We start from the raw sequence: 16,287 nt of genomic DNA, 5'->3' as shown, positions 1-16,287 counted from the left end.
CAGGCGCAATTGTTACTATAACTGGAAAAGAATAGCACTGTGCCCGATGGGGAAGTGGAAAGTTCACTTGTAACCAGTAGTGCAGAGAAAATAACACAGAAGTCTAAACATGGAGTTTTTATAGGACAGGGATTGTGAATGTTAACAAACATTCTGGGAGAATGTCATGCATTTTCAGGCACAATTGCTACTATAACTCTGGGAGGAAAATAGCACTGCCCGATGGGGAAGTGAGAAATGTTCACATTCATTTTAATGCTGTCAGAAACAAAGTTGCACATTTAGGAATACAGAATGTAGGGCAGGGTACAGGAAAGCTGCCGATGGTACGAACTTGACCCTTACTCCTCGGTCTCCAGCATGTCCTGGCCTCCAGTGTAGCAGTCACTATGAAAGGCAGTAGAAGGTGTGAATTGCTCAGCTGCTTCTGCTCCTCTTGATTTAGGGCAGCTTGTATAACAAGGTTGGAGGTGTAAGGAGGAGGCATTTTGAGTCCTCCCCTCTCTCCCATGCTATGGACAGACTTTATGCTAAAGCAGACTAGAAAAAGTGGGGTGAACTTAAATGCTGTATGCTTTCAACTCGTGCCACAGAGTATAAATGACTATTTTAAGATACAGTGGTACCTCGTGTGACGTTAACATAAGAGAGAGTGCTGGAGGTAAATACCGTATTTCTCGCTCTATAGGACGCACTTTTCCCCTCCAAAAATTAAGGGGAAATGTGTGTGCGTCCTGTAGAGCAGTGTTCCCCAACCTTGGGCCTCCAGCTGTTTTTGGACTACAACTTCCATCATCCCTCGCTAGCAAGACCAGTGGTCAAGGATGATGGGAATTGTAGTCCAAAAATAGCTGGAGGCCCAAGGTTGGGGAACACTGCTGTAGAACGAATGCAGGCTGCGCGGCTAAGCCCAAAGCCAGAACAGGGAGACGGAGCGCTGCGGAGCGCTCCATCTCGCTGTTCTAGCTTTGGGATGGCTGTGCGCAAAGCCTCTGCAGGGCAGCGGGGTACCTTCATCCCGCTGTCCTGCAGAGGCTAGCAAGGCTGCTCCCAAGCCAGAACAGTGAGAAAGAGGGCTCCGTCTCGCTCTTCTAGCTCGGGGATGGCTGCGCGCAAAGGAAGGCTGCTCCCAAGCCAGAACAGTGAGACAGAGGGCTCTGTCTCACTCTTCTAGCTTGGGGATGGCTGCGCGCAAAGGAAGGCTGTTCCCAAGCCAGAACAGCGAGACGGAGAGGTCCGTCTCGCTCTTCTAGCTTGGGAATGGCTGCACGAAAAGCCTCTGCAGGGCAGCGGGGTGCTGCGCTCCAAAGACTTCAGGGATCTTCAGCACTTCCCCCCACCGCCAGCCCCACAAGCTCGGGTGAATGCACCTTGAACGCACCTTGTTTTAGAGGGGGAGAACAAGAAAAAAAAATCCCCCCCCCCGTTCTCCTCCTCCTGTGGTCCGGTGCGTCCTATGGTCTGGTGTGTCCTATAGAGTGAAAAATACGGTAGTTAAACAGGTTGCCCAGTCAGGACCTAGGGGGGTGGAGTCAGTGGGACTATAAAACAAGTTCTGGGTGGAGTTCGTTGGGAGTTGTTGGTGGGTAGTTGGTTGGTTTTAGTGGGATGGCTGGTTGGGAAAGGCAGTTGGTAATAGAGAAACAGTTAGGGCAGTGGGTTCTTGAGTGTGGGGAGGTAGAAGAGATAGAGAGAGGAAAATAAAACTAAGAAAGTAAAGAGCAACCACGTTTGGAATGCCGTAAAAGTTTGTTTGTGTCTGAAATAAAATACACTCTTCTTTATTAATTGAGAAGCTGACTGAGACTGAAGTGATTTTACCAGGGAGGACCTGGTTGGTGGCAGCGGATTAGTGGTGTACGGGTCAATAGTCCGTGAGATGACCTGGGGCTCCGTACGAACGCCACACCTCGGTTTAAGAACAGCCCTGTTTACGAACTATTCGGTAGTGTTCAAAAGTGGAAGTAGTGTTCCGGTTTGCGAACTTTTCTTCGGTCTACAAACGGAAGCCAAACGGTGGAAGGGCACTGGCGGCGGGAAGCCTCATTAGGGAAAGCGCACCTTGGTTTAAGAACAGCTTTGGTTTAAGAACAGACTTCTGGAACGGATTAAGTTCGTAAACCAAGGTACCACTGTACCAGTTCCTCGAAACTGCAGAAGGGAAGACTGCTCTTACGTTCATGTCCTGCTTGCTGTGGCCACAGACTAGATGGGGCATTGATCTGTTCCAGCAGGCTCTTCTAACTGGGTTTACTCAGCATTTGAGCAGCTTTTATAGGATAATAAAAACAAATCACAAATGGACATCCCTTATGTATGTGATTCAGCATCCCCCCACTTTTCCCATAGTTGATAGATGGTATTTGGGGGAAAAATATGTCTGAGACTCTGGAAAGCTGTCTCCCGAGAAGAATCAACAATCTGACTCTATAAAGCGGGTTCATATACTGTACAGATTTCCATGCTGCATTCAATGTGTGAATATTAAGGAAAAACAGTTAATGCTTATTACAATGAACTTACATTTATTGATCCAAATTGAGGTTGGAAATGGCCACATAGCAATTGATTTTTCTGGCAATAGTGCCCATTTGACAATACTACTCCAATTCAAGACAATTTTGTGTTAAAGCTTTTATTTACGATTTTTTAAAAAAACCTAACTCTATGTCATTGCATATCAAATGAAGAGAGTCCGTTGGAAACATTTAGCAAAACCTACATAGGAGTGTTGGAATGTTGTCCTCCAATCATACTAAAACATTGTTTTCAGCTTTCTTAACACTCCTATGTATGCTATATGGGGTTCTGCTTTGTCTATTTAATTTGTGCTTTTGTCTTAATGTTGCTAGATTTCTCCTACTTTCATGGAACATGGGTTGCAGATTAAAAATAAATAAATCCAAAGCAGCTTTCTATCGGTCATCCAACTAAAACAACTAAAAAGCACAAATTAAATTGACAAAGCAGAACCCCATACAGCATTAAAAATATATTAGTCATTCAACCTGGCTAACCCTGCCAAAGAGATGGGCAGAGCCCATTCCATTGATTTAGCTGAAAGGCTAGCTCTAGTTGGCTTCTCTCTGTGAACTATTTACATTTCATTATAAGTTTAAGAACTGTTGCCTAAGTTTGTTTTTTTCCTTTTCCTTCTCCATCTCTCTGCAGATGGAGAATGTCTTGATTTTAATCTGTGCATGCCACTTACCGTATTTTTCCATGTATAAGAGTAGGGTTGTTTCCTAAAAACTAATGCCGGCAATTAGGGGGCGTCTTATACACGGATACATCTCCCCCATTTTCTTAAATCTGAGCCCTCAAAAATAGGGGGCGTCTTATACATAGGGGTGTCTTATGTATGGAAAAATATGGTAAATTGTGTTTATTAATTATTAATAATAAAAGCAGAAAATTGTAAATAATTATTTAAAATGAAAAGTTTTAGGGTTATAGCCAATGCTAGTCCTACTCAGAGTAGACATATTGACAAGCTCCTCATTGGGGGCAAAGATTCCTGCATTGCTGGGGGTTGGACTAGATGACCCTTGTGTTCCCTTCCAACTCTACAACTTGATGCTTCTATTGTATTAATTAATATTAATGGGCACGACTAACTTAAGTTTCCCCCCCGTCTACTCTGAGTAGCACTTCGGTGGATATATCCCTTAACCTGTCATCTTAAAAAGACAATATTTGTGCCTCACAGATCTGCTTGGGAAGTTATTCCACAGACAAGGTCCAACACTGGAAAGGTTGTCTTTTTGATGGCTACCCTTCTAACCTGGCCTAAGCCTGGCCCATCTGGAGGGAGAATCCCTGAAGCAGATCTGAAAAACTGGGTAGGCACAACTACCTCTGTACCAAGCTGTTTAGAGCATTAAAGCTTCTTTAATTGTGCCTGGAGTAACATTGGAAGCCAGTGATGAGACTGGAAAACGGATGAGATATTTAGGCCGGCACGTTCTAGTTAATAATCTAGCTGCTATGTTCTGAAGCAGCTAAAGGTTTTCAGATAGTCTCCAAAGGCAACCTCCCCTACCACACTAGTAATCTAGTGTGAATAAATGTATAAAACATATATCTGTCTAGGAAGCTCCTGGCTAGTAAATGTGCTTGTGCCACTGGATTTGAGCATCTAGTGAAAGTGCTAGATCGTATATGATCCTGGAGATACATTGAGGCTTCCAACATGCTCTTTAAGGGTGAGTGCAACTCCATCCAGAACAGGTCAGATGTCATGTCCACCGCATCCTGATCTAGATTAAGCCTCAGTTTCTTAGACCAGGGCATTGTTCATTCTTGGCACCTGTTCATCATTTCCACTGCCTTTCCTTGTTCAGATGAAAAGGAGAAATAGCATCCTAATGATCCCTTACTCCAAATATCAGAAAAATCTCACCCAGCAGCTCCACCAACATTTTCAATAGGATGGGGACTGGACTAGACGCCTGGGGAACACATAGCAGTGAACTACTTTTTCCTCAGCTCCACTTTCTTGAATACACCCACCGGAGAAGAGTAAACATGAACATATTCATCCCAGAGAGGTGGTCTCGAAAGAAACCTTTCATACTGAGAAGCAGATGCACACCCATGTCCTTATCCTTTTGCATGCCACCCACAGAATGACCAAGGTAGTTTCTGTGCCACATCTGAGCTGGAAGCCAGATTGAAATGGGGCCACATAATCGACATCATCTACAAATGCTTGGAATTGAACTGCTACCTTATGGCTGAGTACTGTGGCCCAGAAGGAGAGAATTGCAGCACAGGAGTTGTTGCGGTTGTCTAGATCCAAACTTCAGGGTTGTAGGCTACAGCTCTTTGAACACCTTGCACCTGAGGCAAGCAGTGTTACCTGTAGAAAGGGGTTTTGAACAGAATTTGTGGTGGTGTGTTGAGGGTTCTATTTGATCCACTCAAGTCTGTAGGGCACGGAGAGCCTCAAGGGCCATAAATAGCAACACCCTAGTGCCCTCGGGTCCTAAGGAAGTTAGATTAGCTTCAACTAGAGCCAGGGCCTTTTCAACACTGGCTCCTGCCCGGTGGAACGCTCTGCCTCATGAGACCAGGGCCCTGCAGGATCTGATTTCTTTCTGCAGGGCCTATAAGACAGAGTAGTTCCGCCTGGCCTTTGGCTTGGAGCCAATTTGATTCCCTCCCCCTCTTTCTTTTTCCTTTTTCCTTTCTCCTCCTGTGATGAGGCTGCATTTTAATATTTTAATGTTTCAATATTTTAATCTTGTATTTTAATCTTGTTTTTAAGTTGTATTCATTCAACTTGTTTTTATTATTGCTTGTTAGCCACCCTGAGCATGGCCTTGGCTGGGGAGGGTGGGGTATAAATAAAATTATTATTATTATTATTAGGGCACCTGCTTTCAAAACTAGTCCCCTGGAAGTCCTTGTGCATTCTTTGGTTCATTTACCTCCACAGAGTAGGCTCTAAAATGAACTCTAGCTTGTGTTCAGGCAGTTGTTCTGAGTTTTCCATTTGCAGTAAAGCCATCAATCCAATTGTTTCATGGATAGGAATGCCAACAAGCGGAATGAACACTGTCCAGTGGAAAGGGGAATTTAAATGTGATTGTTTCTGCAGACCGAATCACTTAAGCATTCTACTGATTGACCTGGACCACCTGCCATATCAACAGGAAATTGCATCAGAGATGTTAGGAAACCCATCTGTGTGAACTTGCCTGCCACCCGCTCTGTTATCCTTCAGGCAGTAGATGAAAACTGCTTTGTTATTCTAGGCTTAGAGTGGCGTAAAATAACTATGCTGTTAATGAATTGTATAAGCTACTATTTAGGTTGATGCGGTTTGGAGCTTGATTTATTTTGTACTTGTGCTGTACTTGTGTTAGTCTTATGTAAAAGCTTCTTGGAGACTGCTGATTGTATGGTGGAATATGAATCTTTTTTTGGAAAAAATTAATTCCCTGTGCATTTTGCCATTCTTAGAGCCTCCTAAGAAAAGTAGTAGGACTGCCTTTGATATTCTAGGACCATTGGAAATGTTTCAGGACTTAAAGCCAAAGCAACTTAATGTGCTAGTGAGAAACTACATATCACAAATACTGAGGATTTTAAAATTTAAGAAGTGAGGCAAAGCTTCATTTGCAGGCTGGTTACAATTGTGAGGCATTCTACATTCAGCTTGATGTGTTTTAACTGACGATTGAAACTCTCTTTGTCTCTTGGAAAGCCCATTTTAATAAATGGTTGCTGTTATTGCTGACTTGCCAGGTAGGCTGTCTTTTTACGCCTTGGGACTACGATCCCAAAAGGTGCTTTTCTTTTGCAGCAACTAAATTGGCTAGAGTAAGAATTTGTATCTGTTGGTATCAATATGTCAACATTCCAGTTTAGGAGTGTGGTCCCAAAGATTTCCAAACAGCATTGAACACTTTGGTTTGCATTTTGAATTTGGGGGCTTTTGAGGATACCATTTCTTTTCTTTTCACAAAGACTACTTGCTAGAACAAGACCAGGCTTGCCAAATGAAAGTAAGAACATTTTACGTAAAAGGAAGTGTCCTTGATGGTTGTTTATGCTAGAAGTGATGAGCCTTGTTTTCAGAAAATCCAACTTCCCCAATCCTTTTTTTGTGGTTGAATGACTGTGAGTATTGTGAATGTTTGGCTGCATTCATTGTGTTTCCTAACACAGAGCAAAAGCATTTGGATATTTCCCCCACACTTACTGTGAAAGGCTGCTCAACATCACATCGGAGACTATTTCCACTGGCTCAGTTATGGAGGTTGTAGTCTAACACCGTCCAAATTGGTAGCAAAGATCAGTTTCTTTCCCCATTACATCTTTAAAACTAGAGAGTATCTGATCTTTGCTACCAGTCTGGGCATGCAGAAAAAGGGAAGCTATCTGTATTTTTCCTTGCTGCTCTAATATACATGTTTCTAAACTTATGTCCTTGAGGTTCCTTGGAAAAAAACTGAATTTTTGGCTCCACCTATGAGCAGAGTGAGGTGGTAGGGGGACTCTACCATTTTAGACTGTGAATGGGAGAATTAACTTTTAAACATTCCCATTTTTTTTAAAAAAAAGCTCTCTGCAGATAGTTGTTTTTTAAATTCACAGGGAGGTTTCAACCTGTTCCTATTACTAGTTATCCACTTCCAAAGAGTTGAATCTTGCTAAAGTACCAAACCAGGTTTGAAAATGATGTGATTTGGATCTCCAGGATTTTCTGGTGTAACTTGGGGTTCAGGTTTTTCAGCATTTTTTAAACCTTGTTTGTATTCCTGCCTTAAAAAATTCAGTTAGGAAATGATTATCCAGTTATAATGGCAGCATGTATGTTGCTTGTTCAGAGGCTAGAGATGAAAAAACAACAACCCCTAAATATTTGGAGCACATTAGCTGCACTGCTAAAATTGATACATACTTTGCAAGTCTATTCTTGTTCTCGTGAGACTTACTGGCAACTTTAGATTTTAGAAGAATGCAAGCCTTCAGAGGTTCCAATAAAAAATACTAGAGGCAGGAAGAATATAATGTTTCCCATGCCGAGGTGTGCCGAGTTCCATTCAACATGGAGGGGGGGGGGGAGAGAGATGTGTGTGCATGTGACATCACGTGTGCAAGTGTGTGCACGACATCACGTGTGCAGCATTTGTGATGTCAGACGGTGGGAGGAGGCCCGATGGAACCCTGCACGCCTTCTGATGGGCTCAACGGGGCCTGCCAAGGCTGCAGTCAAAGTAGTTTCCCAGGGTGTGGCTGTGATATGCTGATAAGCTGACAGTTTCTAGGAGCCACAGATGAGAGTTTAGTGCCGGGTGGGCACTACCCCAGAAGGAGCATGATGTGTTCCTCACCAGAGGTACTACCCTCTCCCCTAACACCCAATACGCTTCTATAAGGACGCAGGTGGCGCTCTGGTCTAAACTACTGAGCCTCTTGGGCTTGCCAATCAGAAGGTTGGTGGTTCAAATCCCCACAACGGAGTGAGCTCCCGTTGCTCTGTCCCAGCTACTGCCAACATAGCAGTTCGAAAGCACGCCAGTGCAAGTAGATAAATAGGTACTGCTGGGGCGGGAAGGTAAACAGCATTTCCGTGCACTCTGGTTTCCGTCACAGTGCCCCGTTGTGCCAGAAACGGTTTAGTCATGCTGGCAACATGACCCGGAAAGCTGTCTGTGGACAAACGTTGGCTCCCTCGGCCTGAAAGCGAGATGAGTGCTGCAACCCCATAGTCTCCTTTGACTGGACTTAACCCTTCAGGGGTCCTTTACCCTTTATCTTTACCTTACACTTCTATATAAGGTAATATTCATTCATTCTTAGCTGAAATCATATATGTCTTTTTAAAATCAGTACATTCGATAGAGTATAATGAATACTATCAAGATATGTAAATCAGATAACTCATAAACGATATTCATCCATTTCTTTAAAATCTAAGAAATCAAGATGGTCTGTTTCTTTGCCAAATCTGGTCACTAATGTTTCTTCCAATTTAAGTCAGTCAAATGTGTTTTAAGTTAGTTCAAAACTCACTCTATGTAGTCCAAGGTTATGAAATATAACTCTAGCTTGTTCAGTCACAGGCAGTGCATGCCCCAAATGCTTACAAAGTCTGTCAAGTTCATTTAGATATGTTTAGTTTAATTGATTCAGTTTGATATTTCCTGTGTTTAGTGACAATTTTATCGGTGTACACTGTTCAGTTTTGGCCTGGGGAAAAACAGAAGTTAGGTTGCACAGCAGTAATGCTTGCAAGGAGTAATGTCAAATATGTTTCCCAAATAAGCTGTCAAATCGTAATCTTATTTCTATCAAGGTCAAGGCTACTTAAAGAGTTAAATGTCCATATCTACATCACAATCTCAGTTGGTAAGCTTTGCTTAATGCTTCCGTTTCAACAGAACTGTAATCCATTGTTTTAGGCAGTCTCCACATCCCTGACAGGTTTTATGTGTTTACTTAAACAGGTTTCAAACTTTCTTCTTTCATGCAGCCAAAGACCTTTCCTTCAGTGTCTCAAATGCTGCTGCAGCAGCAGCCTTTCCTTGCAGCCTCTCTGTTTGCCAAAGCGGCTTGCCAAAGTAGCAAGCCCTTCTAAATGTATTCCTCTGACAGTGCTGCACCCCAGCAGCTTCCCATACTTTTAAAGGCAGCCCACTAGATCCCAGATCCACCATGAAGGAGCTCTAGGGTGAAATAACAGCTCCTTCTCCCCTGTGCCAGGGAGAGTTGCATCCTCCTTTCAGAGGCAAAGGAGAGCAGCACAGCTTCCACAAGGGGTTGGGGGATCAATGTTGTTAATGCAGCCTCCCTCCCACTCTCAGGGTCAGCCCACATCCTTCTAGGTCCCTCTCTGGTTTCAGATTTGTGCTGTCAATAACTTGCTGTACTGTGCTTGCACACACATGATGATGATGATGATAATGATAGTTATACCCCGCCCATCTGGCTGGATTTCCCCAGCCACTCTGGGCGGCTTCCAACAGAATATTAAAATAAAATAGTCTATTAAACATTAAAAGCTTCCCTAAACAGGGCTGCCTTCAGATGTCTTCTAAAAGTCTGGTAGTTGTTTTTCTCTTTGACAACTGGTGGGAGGGTGTTCCACAGGGCGGGTGCCACTACCGAGAAGGCCCTCTGCCTGGTTCCCTGTGTAATAAACAAAAATATGCCCTTATTCCCTTATGGGGGACACTAGAACCCTTATAGAGTCCTTTGTAGGTTCTCCATCGGTCGGAGAAAATAACAGAGGCCAACCAGAGAATATTGAGAATTGAGTCTAGTACCAAAGCAAACAAAGCCCAATTTAAAAGTTTATATAAACATAATCTAGTCCATTGCTGTATTATTATTATTATTATTATTATTATTATTATTATTATTATTCGAATTCATATACCGCCCTATGCCTGGAGGTCTCAGGGCAGTTCTCAGAATAAGAAGCATTCATATGGGAGGCCCTTTTCATTTTCAGTTTGAAACTCTGACCTGCATCAGTTGGGTAATGCAAATCAGCATTTAAAAGTAACTTGAAATACCAAGTTACTGAAGAAGTGTGCATGCGCACGAAAGCTCATACCAATAACAAACTTAGTTGGTCTCTAAGGTGCTACTGGAAGGAATTTTTTTATTTTGAAATTCCAAGCGACAAAAATACTAGGATAAGCTGTATAATAATTTGGTTGAAACAACAGTTATGATCAAAGGTTGAACCTGTGTGGGACCATAAAGGTATGACCATAAAGCAATGAGGAAAGAGTTTGATTCTATTACTATTTTTAAAAACAACATTTCAAAAGCACTTAATTCTATAGTGCTAGTGCAATGCAAGTCGCTCCACATTTTTCAAGAGTACAGATGTGGATATTCTACCTGTACTGTATTGAACTGTACTGAAACCATTACGTTCTCTGAATTACAATGAGCATCTAATGACAAATGAAGGATTGAGAATTGTGAATGGAAGTAAGGGGAAATTGGTGATGAAGTACCAAGTGGATTTTTTTAAGTACCGCCAATTTGGGGGTTTGTAACCCACCACTGTTAGTGTCTTAGCTGCAAGAACTCTCTGACCTAACTTTCTTTCTTTTCCAGTTTATCAGAGAAGATATGAAATATAAAGACGCTTCTAATAAGCACAACCATCTACACCGGGAAGACAAACACATCACCGTTGAAGATCTGTGGAAACGCTGGAAAACATCTGAAGGTAAGATACTGAAAGCTGTACTGGTCCCTTTTCTGCAGTCTTTAATGCTCTCATTAGCGAACACAACAGACCATATTTAATTACTGTCTTGACCTAGGACTGGAAGCCATGGGGAGAAGGGACCTGCAGGCAAAGGTCATGAGCTCAGTTATTGGCAGCTTGTCATAGCAGGGTATTCTAGGCAATTTGGAGTCAGCAGGAGGTTGCAGAAAGGTCTGGTTTTGGAGAGACAAGCCAGAGCTAACAAGGAGCTGAGTCAATGTGGTCTGTGGAGCAATAAAAAACAACAACAGATAGCATTTATATAGCAGGTTGTAATGTGTAAAGCTCTTCGGGAATCCTTACAACAACTGTGCAAGGTACGACAGTGTTGCTGTTCCCGTATTGCAGACGAAGGTCTAAGTGAAATCTTCGTACATAATGAGATCAAAAATTTTGCTAGATTTCAGTCTTGGAATACTTTGGTTCACAGTTCATTCTAAGTCATTATGCTATATCAGCTCTCATCAGCAACTCTGCTCTACTGCTTGAAAGGTGGTGATGTTAAAAGTTGTGGTTTGTTGTGTGCCTACTTGCAGAAATTCGTGTAAAGATTTAGCACATTGTGTAGTACATTTTGCTGTGTATTGTTTTTGTTGCTTTGGGGTTTTTTGTAAGGATGGTTTTGCACTATTTTATTTAAGTAGGATTTTGAGTCTTTGAACATCAGACCCTTATGCTTTTACCAGTCCCCTTAGTTAAGGAAATTTTTCTTATACGCAATCTTTGTTTTGCATGGGGGTTACGTTCCAGACCCCGTATAAAGCGTTCTGCCCCTCCCCTGTTTTGCCCCTTTAGCGACGTTTTAGGGTAATTTACAGGTTTGGCGCCGTGTGTGCGTACGATTTTGCATCAATTGGTCATTCCCTGTATTGCTGTTTGTTTATATATTTTTATTAAAAATATATATAAATACATGCATTGTCTCTTTTTTCAAGTTGTGTTTTCTAGAAATCAGTTTCATTTGTTGTGAAACGTTAGTGTTGCATGCAATATTAGGTTGGGAAGAAAAGAGGAGGAGGGGGGAATGGTGAGTGGGGTGGGGTAGTATTGCTTCTATTCTTCTGAGTGTATGTGTGGGGTTTTGTGTCAGCGTCACTTGTATGGGTTCTCTTGCTATTTGCTTGTTGTATTTCCTTGGTGGTAAGAGAGGTTGGGGGTGGTCTAGGGAGTGGTTGGCTGTAGTGAGATTTGTTTATGTGTGTACATATTTGGATCAGGTTAGCCAGATTGATGTGTAGCTGTGAACAGATTCTTCTTGTTATCTTGTTGGACTATGTATGTGATAAAGGTGTCTTCTTCTATTTGTCCCCGTGTCAGTTTCGGTTTATTGGTTGTTGTTTTTCTATTAAGGCTTTTCTATTGGTCCATGTTTACTCCTGACAGGTCTCTCCAATGTCTGGCTATGATGCTTCTGGCTGCTGAGAGTAGGTGGGTTATGAGCTCGTTGTGATGTGAGTGGGCATTATTATCTTGGAAGATGTTCAGTAGGGCCAGTTGTGCGGTGACTTCTAATACTTGCTTAGTTATTTTGCATATTTCTTGTATGGCTGATGTCCAGAAGAGTTGGATTTTGGGACATTCCCACCACATGTGGAAATATGTGCCTGTGGAGGTGCCGCCTCTCCAACATTTTGGTGAGGCTCCTGGGTGTATCAGCGCTAGTTTCCGTGATATAAATGAGTTTCAGGGTGAGTTCTTTTCTTTTATCTGAGATGGATTTAAAGGGAAATTTAGACCACATTCTAGTCCATTGGGTGGCGTTAATCTCATAGCCTATGTCGTGCTCCCATTGTATTTTTATTACATCGAGGGCGTTTGTGGGATTTTGGAGCACTATTTTGAATATTGTGGATACTATCCCCTTGCCGTGTTAGGAGGAGCTTTTCAAAGGTTGTCAAGGGCCTAGTTGCTGCTGATTTTACTACTGGATTGTTTAAGAAGGCATGTAATTGGTAGTGTGTTAGCCAGGGCATTTGGGTGTCCCCTAGTTTGTCTCGTATTTCTTGTGTTGATGTGGGTTTGTTATTTTTGTAGAGGTCTGCTAGGTGGTATAAGCCTTTGGCTTGCCAGGTTTTTTATTTGGGAGTTTTGTGCTGCATGGTGGAATAATGGGTGGTGAGCCAGGGAAATTAGTGGAGATGGAGTTGGAGACGTTTTACCTGCTTCTTCCTTCCATGCTTTAAGTATGGTTTGTGTGAACCTGTTTTTCTTAGGTTGTTTGGGAAGAATGGGTATGCTGTGGTAGAGGTATTTTTGACGATGTCTCTCTCCAAGTGTGCCCAATGTTTTGTCTAGTCTTCTAAAATGTATGGGATTATGTGGTGCACTTGGTTGACAATGTAGTATAGTTCTATGTTGGGAATTCCCCACCCTCCGACTGAGGAGGGGAGGTGTAGGTATTTGGGGTTTATTCTTGGATTTTTGTGTGATAAACGAGTGTAATTTTTTCTGCCATTTGCGGAGTTGGGTTGGGGGAATCCAGATTGGAAGAGTTTTGAATAGATAGGTTAATTTTGGGAGGGTGAGCATTTTGGTCATAACCATTTTGTCTTAGAGGGTGAAGTTGGTGTTGTTCCATTTCCTCAAGTCTTCTACCTGAAAGAATGTATTTCCTGACTGACTTTGTTTCATAAACTATTTTTGTTTAATAAAACTTTTCTTGCTTGTTTGAATATTTTTTTCCTGAGACTAATCATTAGGTTTTGTCTCACACAAGTCCCCCACTAGATAATCCATGGTAAATTGGAGAAATTATTGTAATTGGTGTACCATGAATATGATGCATAGTACATCTCTACCACGTTGTAAACAGACAGTTTTATTGCTTATTATTTTATTTTATTTACTTTGGTTTTCTAAATGAGATCTTCTTGTTCCTTGAACATTCCAAAGTCATTTGCAACCAGATGGACTTAATTAACCTCTGGTTTAACTTTCAGGTATTAATCTGCAAACTGGAGCTGTAAACAAGTTCCCCTGGGGTGCTAAAAGCATGTCAGCCTTCTATTATGAATCTAATTGGACAGCTATATTTGCATAAATTCAATATTCTAGTTTGCAAAACAGGTCTGCATTTTGCTTTAGGCCATGCAAAAATAGGATGGTGGAAAAGAAAACATAATTTTTAACTCTCTTGCCCTGTAATGTATGTTTGTCCTTAATGGCAACTTTAATTTGGTATTTTGTTCTAATTAAAATTGTGGCTTGCTTTGCTTTCCCAACCATTTGGTTAACTGCTGCAGGTTAAGCAAGTTATTGGCATGGAATTAAATGGATTTAAGATGCTCGTGTAAAGGATGGTGTCAATAACATCAACTTCCTTGAGCTTGCTTGAAAGGTATTTCTGTGTCAGAGTCACAGGCCATAAATAGTACCGATCATGGCCGATTAAGCACCAAAGTAAGCCCTACCCAGAAATACTTCATCATGTGGTGTCTGTTCTTTGATTAGGTTATGCCAAGGCATCAATTTAAGATTCTTTTTAAAAAAATAATGAAATTGTGAGACCATTCCATTGCAGATTGTTCATAATATGATGATGATTAAAATTTATATACTGCCCTATACCCGTAGGTCTCAGGATGGTTCACAAGATAAAATCAGAATATAAAACCACAAAATACATAATCAAAACAAAAACAACCCATTAACACATTTTAAAATTTTAAAAGGACATAGGATGTCAATCAACCAAAGACCTGGTTAAAGTAGCCAGTGCAGTTGGACCAGGATCGGTGTAATGTGCTCAAACCGTCTTGCTCCGGTGAGCAACCTGGCCGCTGAATTCTGCACCAGCTGAAGTTTCCGAACCGTTTCAGAGGCAGCCCTACATATAACGACCCATTGCAGTAATCTAACCTTGAGGTTATCAGAGTATAGACAACAGTAGTTAGGCTTATCCTGTCCAGATAGGGGCGTAGCTGGGTCACCAGCTGAAGTTGATGGAAGGGGCACTGGGCCACTGAGGCCACCTAAGTCTCAGGTGACACCAAAGGATCCAGGAGTACCCCAAGCTACGAACCTGCTCCTTCAGAGGAAGTGGAACTCCATCAAGAGCAGGCGATCACCCACCCATCCATTCTAGGGAACCACCCCCTAAAAGTCCCTCAATCTTACCTGGACTGAGTTTCAGTTTGTTGGCTCTCATCCAGTCCATTATTGAGGCAAGACACTGGTCCAGCACTTCCACTGCCTCACCTGCACATGTAAAGGAGAAATAGAGCTGGGTATCATCAGCGTACTGCTGGTGACGTACTCCAAACCACCCAGCAGTTTCATGTAGAAGTTGACCAACATAGAGGATAGTATCAAACCCTGCGGACCCCACATTGAAGGCTTCACGGGGCTGAAAAGCACTCCCCAAACAACGCCCTCTGGGAACAACCATCCAAGTAGGACTGGAACCATCACAAAGCAGTGTCACCCACTCCTAGTTCAAGCAGCCCTCCAGAAGGATACCATGGTTGATGGTATCGAAAGCTGTTTATCTTGTTAAAGCATTTAGCTGTTCTGGTCATTCTTCTATAATTGCAGCTGTGTTTTATGTGCTATATTTGTGTCCTGTCTTTTGTGCAAGAAACATAAAGAAAGGATGATCTCCAGGTGCCCAAGGAAAAAATAAGTTGCCGTAGTGTACAGGTGCCAGGCTGAAATCTATTGTTCAGAAGTGTCGCTGAGGAAGAACTTTGTTCAGAATGTGTTGGGCTCAGTTAAAAATGAAAAATTATTGTGCACCTGGATGTACCCCTCCTTCCTTTCCCCTGTTGCTAGCACCTTCCTGATTTTCTTCATCATTTTAGCAGTGCAACAACTCTGAGTTAGGCTGAAGGAGATTTGTCCAATATCTGCTGAGCTATGTAGCAGAATGGTAATTTGAGGTTGCAGTTTTTTCTGCAGACTTTACAATGAAAGAGGCTGCCTACACACCATCAAATGAACTAGAAATATAGGGCCAGATTTAACTAACCCATTCTACTGTGTTTTTACACCCCTTTCATAAATCTATAGCTCCTGATTTTTGACTTTATCACCGAAAGCTCCTTGTACTGAATAAATACGTTTTTTATTGTTAATATCTGTCATTTTTCTCATTTGTATGTTCTGTTTTATTCTTTAATAAAAATAAAATAAAACTATAAAAGGGAACAAAAGAAATACACAGCAAGATTCAACTAACCTGTTCTGTTGGTGGGTGCCAGCGCAAGGTCTCTTGCTAGGGCAGTGGTCCTTCCCTCACCCCCCGCCAAGTCCTCTCTGGTGGGTTGGGAGAGCCCAAGTGGACAAAGGAGAGGGGAGATCAGTTGGACAAGCAAAAATGCTTGAGCTGACAGAACAGTTTTCCTTAGCAGTGAATTGAGTTCCACCCATAGCTTTGATTGCCACATCTTGCAAACTGTGTGTTCATAAATTAGTGTTCCTTCTCCTTTCTTTAAAACAGGCACATTTTTTTACATATGCTACTATGTTTCCATTTATACAAGTGCATATGCATAACCCCCCCTTAATACCCCAAATAATAAATGGTTCAAAAATGCTTTTTGTTT

The 16,287-nt window shown here is 42.1% G+C and overlaps 1 protein-coding gene across 1 annotated transcript in view; it reads left to right on the top strand.

Moving 5' to 3' along the window:
- Positions 1-16,287, top strand: part of STIM2 (stromal interaction molecule 2) — a 73,363-nt gene that overhangs the window by 34,938 nt on the left and 22,138 nt on the right. Inside the window, exon 3 of the mRNA XM_028743747.2 lies at positions 10,588-10,702. Within this exon, the coding sequence (XP_028599580.2) occupies positions 10,588-10,702 (115 nt within the window). The remainder of the gene's footprint in view (positions 1-10,587; positions 10,703-16,287) is intronic.

The sequence above is a fragment of the Podarcis muralis genome, chromosome 9, assembly GCF_964188315.1.
Source record: "Podarcis muralis chromosome 9, rPodMur119.hap1.1, whole genome shotgun sequence".
Taxonomy (NCBI): domain Eukaryota; kingdom Metazoa; phylum Chordata; class Lepidosauria; order Squamata; family Lacertidae; genus Podarcis; species Podarcis muralis.
The sequence above is the reverse complement of the archived record's forward strand: the minus strand, read 5'-3'. Positions and strand labels throughout refer to the sequence as shown.